General features: G+C 39.2%; 1 protein-coding gene across 2 annotated transcripts in view; it reads right to left on the reverse strand.

Moving 5' to 3' along the window:
• Piezo2 (piezo-type mechanosensitive ion channel component 2) overlaps positions 1 to 14,827 on the reverse strand; it is a 427,547-nt gene that overhangs the window by 350,139 nt on the left and 62,581 nt on the right. For both annotated transcript variants that reach the window (XM_013035844.1, XM_013035843.1), the window contains exon 2: positions 6,991 to 7,086. In XM_013035844.1, coding sequence (XP_012891298.1) covers positions 6,991 to 7,086 — 96 coding nt within the window. The remainder of the gene's footprint in view (positions 1 to 6,990; positions 7,087 to 14,827) is intronic.

Raw genomic sequence — 14,827 nt, forward strand, 5'->3', positions numbered from 1 at the left:
GCGAGACAGAGAGAGGGGAGGGACAGGGGACCCACCCTCCTGAGGATAACTTTGAGTCAATTTGCTCAAGAACAACACAAAGGAGTCCATTCAATTTGGTCCAATATACTGGGTCAAAGAAAGCAATGGAAGAAATCTATACTGATGCCCAATCATCTTCCACATCCACTGAGACTTAGCCCAGCCAGGGTAGGTACAGCCCAGGCAAGTGAGAAACAGGCACAAGGATCTGTGGAGACACAATTCCCTGGGAGTCCCACTCCTTCTCCAGCTTCCATAGGCAGTTGCTTATGGACATGGAGTAGACAGGTAATTCTGACATGGAGTAGACAGGTTGAAGCACCCAAGTGTCAGAGGACATATTACTTGTGGGCTGCTTAGAATGGCGCTCAGGTACATGGGAAGGATCAGCTCTATGAAGGAGATTCAAGAAAGTCACAGGCTGTATCTCTGAGTCCAGGTCTTATTATAGACTGGGAGTGCCAGTAATTTCAGATAGGCATAAATACTGAGAAAAACAAACCTGGTTCATAACATAGAAAACAGAAGTGAGGACAAAGCCTGGTGGCTTTAGCAGGAATGGAAGAGAGGATGCTTCTATGATGGCAAGGTTTGTCATAAATCTGAATTAGCACAGGAGTACACCCACTCAAAATCTAGGGTGACACATTCTAGCCAGGAGAACTAACTACACAATATAGTTTCTTTTACGCAGTAGAGTTTCTTGATCTGTTGGTAATTATATAATAGAACACTTGAGACTAGGTAGTTTATAAAGAAGAGGGGTTGATTTCTTCCCATTCTAGAGTCTGGGAAACCTCAGAGCATGACCTTCCTACTGCTTAGTGTGACAGAGGCTATGTATGAGACAAACTCATCCTTTCACAATACTGGCCTTAATCCATTCATGAGAAGGTTGTCCTCATTCATCCCCCAATCTCCTCTTAAAGGCCTAACTCTTAGTGCTGTTACCATGACAACGAAATCTCATCATGAGTCTGGAGAAGGCGTTCAAACCGTGGCACGCAGACTTACCAGTTCAAAACTATGTGAGTTCTATAATTAATTACTGCTTGGGCAATAATTTTATCTTTTGTTTAACATTATATCTGTTCAAAAGCCTAGTAATCCTGAAGAATATGGACCTCAGTTGCAAAGAGGGAAAACTTAGCAGAGAGAACTGGCATCCAGTCAAATGTACTGTAGCCTGGAGCTGAGATCCCAGCTACAGAACCTGCACTGAATGTGCTTGGAAATGGGTGCACCAGCTGATTTCCTTCTGGGCCTGGCCTCTTGTATGGACTCTTATCCCATCCCCAGAGTTCCCAGCCTTCCAACCACATGAGTGCTCAGATGGCTGGATAGCTGCAACAATAATTCCTGCTTCAAGATTCTGGTGAGTCTGGTTACCGAGAAACACAGCATAGCAGGGTCTTATTGGGCCTGCAGCAATCAACCACAGGGTAAGGGAAGAAGAATCCACAGAGGCATTCATGGAAAAGAGGTGGTTTGCAGTGGGCCTCAGCTAATGGGATGCTCTGAAGCTGCCATGGTCTTCCACACACTTCCCAACCTCACTGTCCCGACAGCACACATTGTAGTTACTGGGTGCAGCTGCCACAGCAGGGACAGGAGAAGCTATGTAAACCACCTCCTCACTCTTTTTCTTCAGCCAATTCTATGGATTTGGGGGAGGGAAAGTACCTGAGCTTGAACTCAATGCCTCACATTCTCACTTGACTTTACTGCTCAATGTTGGTGTTCTACTATTTGAGCCACACCTCCAATTCCAGCTTTTTGCTGGTTAATTGGAGATAATATCTCAAAATTTTTCCTATCCCAATTGGCTTCAAACTGCAATTCTTAGATCTCAGCCACCTGAGTAGCTAGGGTTATATGCAGGTTGGGATTGCAAGACCCTGGTCTCTTCTCTTTCTTTCTTTTTCATTTCCCAGCCACAATGTGAAGAGTTGGCCCAACAGTTTGCATTCCCTGACTTGATGTACAGGCCATAAGCAATGAACCCAGTTGTCTGCTAACTAAAACCTCCGAAACTATAAGCTAAAAAAAACCTTTCCTCTTTATAAACTGACCTCAGATATTTTGTTACAATAGCAGAAAGCAGCCATCAACAATTCCCAGAAAAGGATTTTGCTGTAAGTTGCCCCATAAACACCTCCAGGCAGCTGGGAATGAGTCCCTCAGTCCTGAAAGGGGATTCAGATTTACACCAGAGCATCCACTGTGCACTACTTCTCAGAGAGATTCTGACAGAGTAAATCAGTCTGAATGGAAGAATCAGGAACTGCCATCCTTGAGTAACTAGAAATAATATTCTAATCAGTGAAAACGAGTGAGAGAAGCAGCATCTCTAGCAACATCTATCACCAGACACTGGTAATGGGTCATTTCCTGGTGGTCTGCCACACATCTGAGTGACATGGTCCACATTGAAGAGTCAGTTTGCACATAGAGTTATTTCCTCCTATGATTCTAGCAGCTCTCTGCTAGTGCTATCCAGTCTTCCTGCCTGACTGATGTCTTCCTTAAATCAACATTCCTTTTGCTTTTGATTCTTGCATCACTTTTTTTTCTTTTTTCTTTTTTTTATTGTAAAGATACTATACAGAGGGTTACAGTTACATGAGTGAGGTAATGAGTACACTTCCTCTTGAACATTGTTAACCCTCCATTGTTTTCCCCCTACCATCCCCTCCCTCCCTACCTTCCCTGAGGTTCTTTTTTTTTTTATTGTGATTAAGTGATTACATAATTTCCGGAATTTCACAGTATTGTGGAATAAGAAGCTCATTTAAAGTCACAAGTTCATTCTAACTTTCCTGGAGCAAATTGTCTATCACAGTCTGTAACATATAACGGTGTTCACATGTTATACACCATACATGTGATCAGCAGCATGGGGATATTTAGTAGTGGTTCGACCAGATGAGTGGGAGTTCTTTGTTTCTTAAGTTCTGTTAGTTTTGTCGTATCACCTAACATTTTGGATTTAGCATCCACTTATCAGGGAGACCTCTTGCATCACTTTAAATAACAAATTCCCTGTATTGAATTTTCTTTTTATAAAAATCTAGAGTGATTCCTGATTTCTGGTAAACTCAAGATGATACAGTCATTCTGATATAATTGATATAACTGAGATAATTCCATATTTGATCATCTAAATCATTTAGTTGAAATATTTATTCTTTTGTGAGCCCCTCACAGTTGGCAAGGTGATTTGTCAGCATTGGTTAACTCTTTGTTGTCCTACGCTGGAAATATGCCCAGAAGACAGGTTGCTCCCTGGCATCACCAGTATGTAATGTGACATGTGTCCAACAAACATAGATACCAACATAGATGCCACTTGTATATGCCAGGTCACTCTTCAATTACTTTAGAATTACCTGACAGCATAAGTTTCAGCCCTCTTCATTAGATGATATCCATGTGTTATGCATATTGAATCTGCAAACAATTTTATCAACCTAATTTGTTGTGTACACATGTGGCAAAGGATGAAACCCAAGGCCTCACATGTAACAGAAAGCTCTTTAGCACAGAATTATACCCAAAACCTACCATCATATTTTAAAACATGTACAAAATATTTTAGCATAGAATTGCATATCACCCTCTTTCCTCTCCAGCACAGTAGTAGAAGGCCTTACTCACATGCACACCCATTCAACCTCAGGGACGGTGATAAATTATGGTATTCATGTATTCTTCATCCTGCAGAGTCCTAAGAGATCAAACTTCGTGGACATTTCTGGCCTAAACAATTGGAATTTTTCATTTGGAATTAACTTAAGGGCTACTCAGGACGTAAGGACTAACTCAAAAACTACCATCTTAGTTTCAGCCCAAACAGTCCCCATGTCGGGCATCTCTGTGGGTACACAGAGACAAGTTTAGTCACACAACCAAAGGAGGGAAGTGTCTGGTAGCAGTGGCCACGTGTTTGTTCTCTCTTTTCTAGTTCAGCGGGTCTGTGTTGATTTTACAAAGTCCCAGAAAGGCATGGTCAGACCATTCCTACATGAGGCATGGTCAGACCATTCCTACATGGTCTCCTGAGGCTGATTCAAATTCACTCAGTGAATTTAGGCCCAGACCAAGGGAGCCAGAGCACAGACTTGCTAATAGTCTGTAAGCCTGCCAGTATACTTACTTGTCTGTCAAATGCGCTTGTCTGAGAAATGTGTTTGAGTGGAAGCTGACCAGTCCAAGAACTTGAGGACTGGAGTCCCCTAAAAAACATACAGCCTCACTCATCTTATTGTGTCTGATAGAATCTTTCAAACAGAGTTCCTATAAATGAATAGATAATGAATCCTATTCTGGGAAAAATAATCCTAAAAAATCTCAATTTGTAAAAAAAAAAACATGTGACACCCCTTCCTGGAGTCATCCATTTGCTATTACATCAATAAGCAAATAAACAAGGTTGTACTAAATATGTATCAGTCATACTTCTTGGCATTGAAATGTAGGAAGAGTAAAGGAAACATTGAAATGCTGTTCCCAGATTCACACTGGAAAAAAAACAGGTTCCCTCTTGAACCTGTTCTTCCTTTTGATCAGCACCAGCACCCCCCCAAGTGCCTTTAGCTTTGCTTATGGTTTAAGCATTTGTGCATGGTGTGGTAACATTTTTCTCAATCCACATCTGCCTTCACATATGAGGATCTGGGCTGTTTTTTTACTTTATGTTATCCTTACAATATAATTTTTCAGATAGGGTAAGCCCCAGTGTTTCTAGGCTTAATATAGTGGTCACTTCTAAAACTGTCATATGTTCAGTGATGTCAACTTTGGGATAAAGGAAAAGTCAGGGGCTGCCACATGAATATGAATGAAACAGAGAAAACAGTGGCAGTCCATCTTGATAAATCATCAATCGGTAATTCAGTTCTATATATTGAAGTACTCATTTTTAAAGCACTGTATTCTGAAAGCTTCAGCCCTAAATAGGAGTGACTTGCAGGTTGTAATCTTGTTTCACTAGCTATACAACAGACAAGGGCCTCATATCTAAAATATACTTAGAATACAAAAAATTATATCCTCCAAAATCAAATCCTCAGAGAAACAACTACCCCATTGATAAGTGGGCTAAAGACTTAAAGACAGACTTCTCTGAAGAGAAAAATAAGAATGTCCAATAGACACAGAAAGAAATAAATGCTCAACTCCTCTGGCCATAAAAGAAATGCGAATCAAAACATTAAGATTCTACCTCACCCAGTTAGAATGGCTATAATCAAGAAATCTAATAAAAGATGCTGCAGAAGATGTGGCCAAAAGGGAACTCTACTGCCTTGTTGGTGGAAGTGTGAACTTGTTCAACCACTCTGGAATGCAGTATGGAGGTTCCTCAAAAGACTACACAGAGACCTCCCCTATGACGAAGCAATCCCACTTTTGGGAATTTACCCAAATGAAGACAAACAAGGCCAAGCTACCAGCACAACTATGATTATCACAGCATTATTCACCATAGCTAAGATATGGAACCAACCCCGAAGCCCCTCAGTTCAAGAAAATGTGGTATATATACAATGGAATTCTGAGGCCAGAAGTTATTCTGTTTATGTTGAACTTTAGGAATGAGTCTATGATGGTTTGATAAGGATTTGCATAAACTCCTATTTCTCCAGCCTTTCTTAATGTGTATTAAACATTTAAATAACTTAGAAGAGCTATTATTTAGGTTCTTCTTGAGATAGGAAAATCAACATGACATCTGGAACTATAACTACAAGGGTGAATGACCATAATATGCTTTTTAAATTTAATAATAAATGAGAAGAGTGGAAACAGGAGTCATTATTTTCTGTTCTGTGTACATCATGGTCTTTGCTTATTCCCCCCACAGCATCTGTGAGTAACAAGGAAATCACCATTAGTGACCTTTCCCATGACTCTTTGCAGGTTGTGTCAAGCCCATTTCCCTTTCCCTTCATGGAAACACATAGCTGTTTTACTTACCTATGGACTTGGTCCAGGTCCTTATTTCTTATCATGGCAATGTGTTAGCTAAACAACATATTGACTTAGCTCAGGAGGTTTTGTTTCTATAATTGTGCAAGTACTTCCAACAAATTATAAAATCAGATGATGCTTCCTAATTAAGAGCTTCAGAAAATACAGTTATACTCTGTTTAGGGCTTTGAGGTTCTTGTAAGGACCCTGAGAAAGATTCAAAACTTTGTAGAAACATACTTTAGGAGCAATATATACAATGCAAATACTATCTTTCATTGAGTAAAGTCATATTTATGAAATCTCAGATGACATACAAAGAAGGTAAGACAGGGCCAGGCTTCCTGTCCCCTTCTCCTACGGAAGGGCTTGGCAATTCAAGCACTGCTCTGCTTTTTCTAATTAGCATATTCTCCCCTGAAACCCAATATGTAAATGCATACACCAATGTTGCCATGCCATCTGCCTCTGAGTTAGTCTTTACTGGCCAAAACATCCCAGATGTACTGCCAAGCCTACCAATAAAGATTTAATGGGAACTTACAAAGGGAGAATATCTGTGTCAGTGACACAAACAGGATTCACTCCCTGCTAGACCATCCTTACTGCACAGGTAACTTGTTCCACTAAATAAAGAGAAACTCAGGATCTTCGATAAGGGCATGTGCCTGTCATTCTAGTACTTGGGAGGCCAAGATAGCAAGACTGAAAGTTCTAGGCCAGCCTGGGATTCACAGCAAGATCATCTGTCAAAAAGGAGGGAAGTAAGGAGGAAGAGGGAGGAGGGAGGGAAAAGCAAGGAAGGAAAACAGCAAGGGAAGGAAAATGAGTGATTCTGAATAGAAGGCCCTGAACACTCAGACACATTAAATTTTTGAACTCCTTCAAGAGTTTTGAAAAAATTAAATTAAAAATTTTTAATGTAAATTTATGTCCAAGGACTCCCACAAAATACATTCAAACTGCATAAACTATGTTATGGAAAATAAAGTATCTTACCTTGCATCGTTGCTTTTGTTGGTTCTGAGAAGAGAGGAATGAGCAAGAGGTAGATAAGGTAGACAAAGGACAGTCCATTATATCGGAATGCACACGCTGTGATTGGGAAGAAAGGAGAGAGAGAACATCATTAATGACAGGGTAACAGAACCTGAGGTGTATATAAATGATGCAATGGTACCAATTATTACTAGATTAAATACTATCACTTTCTACATACATATGTCAATCTCAAAGTAATAAATTTTATATTATTTCATATTCATTATGAAATAATGAATATGAAATTTGCTGTGAAACAGCAAATTAAAACACATGATTCCTGCTCTTTAAATCTCAGTAGGAAGTATCGCAATTAAGTTAGAGGAGAAATTAAAATTGTAACAATGACAATGATTTTAATATACAACAAAATACGTAAATTATGACATTAAAAAATAAAATGTTGGGAAAAGTGTGGTTGGAAAGTGTAAATATTTAAAGTTGTATTGTCATCAGCTTAAAATATCCTGTTAGAGCTATAAGATGCTTTCTGTAAGTGTAATTGTAACCATAAAGCAAAAGCCCATAGTAGATTTACAAAAGGAAAAGTAGGATATCAAAGCATAGAAAGTCTCAAAACAAAGGAGGGAGGAAAAGAAGAAAGGAAAGAATGAAGGAAATGAACAATAGGACAGCAATGAGCACTCTTCGATATTGAGTGTGAATGTACTAAATTCTACAATCAAAAACAGTATGGCTAAATAGGCACTGTGCTGCTTACAGGAGGTACACTCCACTTTTAAGGACAGACATAGACTAGAGGTGAAGGGATAGAGAAGGATATCCATACAAATGGCAATGCAAAAAATATAGAGGTAGCTATACTTACATCACATAAAATATAACTTTAAATTAAAAAAAATATAAAATGAGTCAAGAAAAATCATTAAATAGTTGTAGAGAAAGTCTAGCAGTTGTAAATTTATAAGAGCACTAAGTATGTAAAGTAAATGATGACTGGTGTAAAGGAAGGGAGACTCTGCAATATAGTAATAGTCCAGCTTTCAGCAATGAACAGATCATCCAGGCAGAAAATCAATGATGAAACATCAGACTGAAACTAATGTTAGACTCCATGAATCTAACAGAGAGAGTAGCAATATCTCATTCTTCTCCAGTATCCATGACAGATTCTTCTGGACAGAATACATGTCACAAGCTGGGCACCAATGGCTTAAACATGTAATTCTAGCTACTCAGAATAAGGCAGGATAGCCTAGGGGAAATGAAGCATGGTAAATGGCTGCCAGGGATTCAAAGACTCAAGCTTAAAGCTTGTCCATCTACTTCCCTTAAGATTAAGGAAACAAAGTCATTTTAGGGGAAATGAAGCCAGATAACTTAAGGAAACTGAGGCCTGGTGAAGGCAACTCAGAAATATGGTATTGAAAAACTTAGAAATGCTATCTTTGCTTCAAAGAGAGACAACAGGATTCATTCATTTATGAGGGATGCATTTATGTTTGCCTTCCTGAGAAAAATGCTTCCCCAAACTTAAGCCACCTGCCCCAAAATGCAGATAGCACCTATGAAAGCACCCACACTCTGTTAGAGTGCCCTTCTGTGTGTCTTTATCTGTCTTCTGTCTGTCTGCTTGCCTATTTGTTTACTTAATAAAGCTCTGCCAAATTTTCTTAGCGCCATGACTTGTCCAGAAATTCTTTTTTTTTATTGTGAAAATACTGTTCATAGGGGTTACAATTACATGGGCAAGAGAACAAGTACATTTCTGATCAAGCATTGTGGCCTCCTCCTTTGTTTCCCCTTCTCATCCCATCCTCCCCCACTGCCCCCCCACCCAACCCTCCTCCCCCTCTCCTCCCCCCTACCAAAGTTGTAGAGTTCGTTTTCTTATTCTGCAATCAAAGTCAAGGATGCTAAGTGAAGAGTTCCTATCTTTAAAGGGAAGCTTCACTAAACCTCACCTCCACCCAGTGACGAGGAGACTGAGATATGAGGATCATGGTTCTAAGCCAGCCCAGGAAAGTCTGTGATACTCTTATCTCCAATTAATTGCCAGAAAACCAGAAGTGGTGCTGTGGCTTAAAGTGGTAGAGAACTAGCCTTGAGCATAAAGAGCTCAGAGAAAGCACCCAAGCCCTGAGTTCAAGCCCCACAACCAACAACAATAAAGAAGAATACATGTCCCACCACAAACCAGTTCCCAAACATTTAAGAAAAGTGAAATCTACCAAGTGCCTTTACTAGACACAATAAAAGGAAACTAGAAATCTGTAGTGGAAGGAATTAAAAAAAAACTCATAAACACATGTAGAGTAAACACCAGGTTCCTCAACCACTAAAGGGCCAAAAGAGAAAAATTCTAAAACATAGTGAGAAAATTGAAAATAGACATAGAGCAGACCCAAATTTATGGGGTGCAGCAAAAGCAATTCTAGGCGAAAAGTTTACTAAATTCTAAGAGAGAGAGAGAGGGAGAGAGAGAGTTCAAACTAACATTGTACCTCAAGGAACAATAAAAGGACAGATTAAGCCCCAAACTAGAAAGAAGGAAATGATAAAATCAGAACAGAAATAAATGAGACTATAAAAAATGAGAGTATAAAAATGATTAAAACATGAGTGAATCTAATAGTTGATAGTTTTGAAAAGATAATCAAAATTGATAAAACTTTGACCAAGAAAAATACAGAGAAGACTCAAAAAGTAAGAAAAGAAGTGAAAGAGATATATCACACAAATAGAAAAGATTATGAGATGAAAATCCCTCCACCACTACCCCACCATGGACAGCCTAAAGGAAATTCCCAGATACAGGTTACTAAAGAAATAGAAAATATAAACACACCAAACATGAATAAAGAGACTGAGTCAGTAATTAAAGTTGCTTATCAAAGAAAAGTCTGGGTCCGTATGCCTTAACTGCTCGGTTATACCTAACAGCCAAAGAAATATTTCTCAAATTCTCCTAAAAAATTGAACAAGTAATTCTCCTAAAAGACTGAAGAAGATACAGACAAATTTCCTGATATTCATAGCTACAACATTGTGTCTTCAAATATACTGACAAATTAAATTTAATGGCGCCTTCAAAGGTTCATTCAACAAGATCAACTGGGCTTTATCCTAGGAATGTGAGGATAGTTCAATATTTACAATTCCATAAATGGGTTAATAACATGAAGGACAAACCCACCTGACCATCTCAAAGACGCAGAAAAATTTTGATAAAACTCAACATTTTTTCATGGTCAAAACCCTGAGTAAATTAAATGTGTAAGGAATGTTCCTCAACACAATAAAACGAATACATAAAATCCCACAGCTAATAGGATACTAAACAGTGAGAAGTTAAAAGCTTCCATGAAACATATATATATATATATATACATATATACATATACATATATATGCAACCCTAAAGTTGTTACTAAAATTTGTTTGAATTTTTAATTCAATTAAGTTAAAATGCAATCCTGCTTCTTAACTGGAATTGAAGTTTCTTCTAGGAGAATGCAAAGACTTTGATTATTCATTCCATCAACAATGCTATGTACATGGACATAAGAGGTTTATCTTTGTTGTTCTTTTTAATGTACTATGTGATATTTTGCTTCTTTTATATTTTTCCCCTATGGTTTATCCTCTGTTGTCACTTACTTGGTTTTGGTACCCTGGGTATTGTGTATGTATGTATGTGTGTGTGTGTGTGTATATATATATATATATATATATATATATATATATATGTTTATCTAAATTAGGGAAGAGGAACAACAAAATGGTGAGACAAAGGGCAAAGGGGGAACCAATGCAACAATGATACAAGAAAATATGTTGGAAATGATCTGTACAACTGTGGGGAGTTTGAGAGGGAGGGAAAGAGGGAGAAAATGAGGGAAGGGTAATAAGTTCTACAAGAAATGTACTCACTACCACCTTGCTTACATAACGGCAACCCCTCTATACATCACGTTGACAAAAAAAAATTTTAATGCTATGTGCAGCTAAGATATGGAACCAACCCAGATGCCCCTCAGTAGATGAATGGATCAAGAAAATGTGATATATAGATATATATGAATTCTATGCCTCTATCAGAAAGAATGACATTGTCCCATCTGTTAGGAAATGGAAAGACTTAGAAAAAAATATATTAAGTTAAGTAAGTCAGGCACAATGAAACACAGGTCCCATGGTTTCCTTTATTTGCAATAACTAGTACATGCCTAGGACAAGCAGAAAAGGAATGTACTATGTGATTTTTTTGTTTCTTTGTATGTTCCTCCCCCATGGTATAACCTGTTTTCACTGTATTTCATTCCAGTGCCCTACATCTTGTATATATACTTCTCTAATTTGTGGAGGGGAAGGGAAAAAAACAAAATGCTTAAATAGGGATACAGGATGACCCATTTTAACAATGAGATATACAAGACACGAACTTTACAACTTCGGTGGGGGTGAGAACTAGTTAATGTACTCGTTCTCTTGCTCATGTAACTGTAACCCCTCTGTACAGTATTTTTACAATTAAAAAACATACAAAAAATAAAAATGAAATGCTATGTGCTGGCTTAGGATATGACACATGGAAAGGTCAGAGGTCCTCACTGCCTTTGTGGGAGGCACAAAGAACAGACAATATCTTAAAACCTTTGGTGTGTTGGAAGGAAGTTCTGTGTCAGAAAAAAAGCGCAAAAGGAAAGGGGACGAACAGATGGGTGGGAAGGTGGGCTGTAGCATTCACTAGAAGTAAAAGGGTTTCAGGATAAGATGATATAGTTGATTCCAGAGTAGAGAAGGCAACATAAAAACCAAGCAGTCTTGTTGATCTTGTGGGGAACATGCCAGGTGATTTAGCCCTTTCAGCAAAATCACCAAAGAAAGCAAACCTGGCCTTTCTGGAGTGCCAAACACAGCCCCACAGAGAATCCTCCAGAGAACCAAATCACACCAGTTCTTGGAAAGTATCCAAATCCTGCTCTATTCACTCTAAATGACCCTTAGAGTGATTCTTCCTGCTCTTGGCTTGAGACTCCAGCTCCACTTCCCGCCAGTACCCACTCTGTACTGCTGCCCACTTGAATTACCCGCCCATCCTGTGCAATAATGCTCATGGACCCCTGACTCAGACACTGTCCACTGCAACCAGAACATGCCAACGCTTCTCTTCATTGGCATATTCCTACACAGACCCTCTGCAAATGAGATGCCTTCCTTTGGAGGTCCTCTAGCACATGTCCTACTTGTCACATAATCATTTGTTCATCTTGGTATCTATCCCAGCATCCAGGACGGTCTGCTCCATCCAAAGTGAACTTTTAAAAAAGAACTCAGAGCCTCTGATACTCAGGTGGTTTTTATGCTCAAGGCTGACACGGTACCCCTTGAGGAAATCTCCACTTTCAGCTTCTTTGCTAGTTAATTATAGATCAGAATTTCAGAGATATTTCTGGCTTTGAACCATGGTCCTCAGATCTTAGCATCTTAAGTAGCTAGGATTAAAGGCATGAGCCATCAGCTTCCAGCTGAGCAGTCTGGTTCTTGAGTAATTTCAAAATATATGACCCCACACCATAACATGTCATTATAGAGTATGTCCTTTTCCTCAGTTACATGTCAAAGTCCTGAGGAGGCCAGGCTCAGACCTTTACATGCATCCTCAGGGCTTAGCACCAGGCCTTCCTTGCACATGAAAGCAAATACTCTGCATTGCTTTGTTCTTTCAGTGTTTTGTAACTATATCCAGTAGAGTTACATCTTCATGACTATAACTGTGAAGCTAGGAGAAAGAAATCTATCTCTGTTTCCCACATCACAACTCTTAGCTATGATTATTTCTAGAACATTTCAAGGAGCTTAAGAAGAAGACAAAGATAAGCCAGTTGTTGGGACAGACAGCCTTTAAAAGGACAATGGTAACCCTGGCATTTACCTTGTGTATGTCAGTCTCCCTTCTTGAGTGTAGTCTGGGCCTTGTGACCTACTTCTAATTACTACAACACAGTAACAAATATTAAGATGCAATATAGAGGTGTAAAAGTATTGTGGTTCTGTTTCAGGTGCCTTTCTTCTTTCCTGATCACTCTAAAGAAAGCTAACCACTATATGGTAAGTTCCAGGTGGCAAGGAACAGAAATTTCCAGCCAATAAACCACCAGTAATCACATGTATAGCTTGGAAGAAGGTCCTTGCATGGTTGCATGCTGACTGGGGTATACCTTGGGTACAGTCTATGAGGGGTACTGAGGCAAATGACTCAGCTTAGCCAACTTGGTGACTCAGCTCTCAGGACTGTGGAGACCATGCCCATTTAGCAATTCACTGCTTGACTAATGAGATGCAATGACAATTGAATAATACCCAATCTTTAAAAAAAAGGCTATTGTGAAAATCTGAATTGTGTGTGTGTGTGTGTGTGTGTGTGTGTGTGTGTGTGTGTAAATGAGTCCCATTCAATGAATGACAGGGGACAAATTACTGGATTTTTTTGCATGAAACTGCTACCTTGGAGATATCTAGGCCTCTGAGGGTATAAAATGTTGTATCCAAGTGAGTTACCTCCATCTAGGGCAAAATACGACTTTGAACTTGGCAAGACAGCATAGTCAAGTTAGAAAAGCCTTAGAAGGCGAACTTTTCTTCTTTATCAAGAGTGATGTGCCTTTGTCCAGGACCTGGAGACAAAGTCCATCCATCACTTTTCATAATGAGCCATCATATTCCAAAGCACAATGTTCTCTAAGCCCCACCCTCTCCAGGGCCTCTCAAGTCAGCTGCATCTCTATTCACTGTCTGGAGCATATTGTTGTTGGCAGAGCACTATAAGTGTTCAAATGAAACAGATGATCCACTTTAGCAAAGATTCCCTATGTCTCCACACTTCCAAGTTAGTTTTATTGTCCAGTAGTATCAGGAAATTTCTTTGGAAGGAAGACAACAGCTTATGGTAATTTCTTAAATAAAGGCCCTGGTCAGACCTAGAACAATGAAATTAAAATCCAAGATGAACAAACCAAATGATCATGTCTGGAATCTTAGCTACTCAGGAGACTAAGCTCTGAAGATTTGGGCATTTTTTTTGTCAGTTGTGGGGCTTGAACTCTGGGCCTGAGTGCTGTCCCTCAGCTCTTCAGCTCAAGGCAAGCGCTCTACCACTTGAGCTACAGCACCACTTCCAAGATTTGGGGCATTTTGAAGATACCTCAAGCAGAAATGTCTATAAGACTCCAACTTCTTATTAACCAGCAAAAGTCAGACTAGATACTTGACTCAAATAGAAAAGCACTAGCTTCTAGTGAAAATGACAAGTAAAAGCTAAAGACCCTAAGTTTAAGCCCTAGAATCAACACACACACACACATACACACACACACACAATAAAGATAAACTTTATAAATAATGTCACTGGGCTGGGAAGGTGGCTCAGTGGTAAAGCGCTTGCCTTGCATGCATGAGGCCCTGGGTTCGATTCCTCAGCACCATATAAGCAAAAAGAAAAAAAGCCAGAGCTGTGGCTCAAGTGGTAGAGTGCTAGCCTTGAGCTGAAGAGCTGAGGGACAGTGTCCAGGCCCAGAGTTCAGGCCCCACGACTGGAACCAAAAATAAAAAATAAAGATTAAATAAATAAATACAATGTCACTGCTTAAGCTAGTAGCATTCCCATTTGCCTCTAGTTAATTTTATTTTCTAAAACTGAAATTTGGCATGCAATTTTGAAAGAAAAATCTCTGCGAGTAGGAAAAATGATAGCCTTCATATGGATAACTTATGATCTCTCAACAAAGGGGGAAATCCCTTGCAAATATGAAATTGTTATGACCACATAACA

Source organism: Dipodomys ordii, unplaced genomic scaffold (assembly GCF_000151885.1).
Source record: "Dipodomys ordii isolate 6190 unplaced genomic scaffold, Dord_2.0 Scaffold226, whole genome shotgun sequence".
Taxonomy (NCBI): domain Eukaryota; kingdom Metazoa; phylum Chordata; class Mammalia; order Rodentia; family Heteromyidae; genus Dipodomys; species Dipodomys ordii.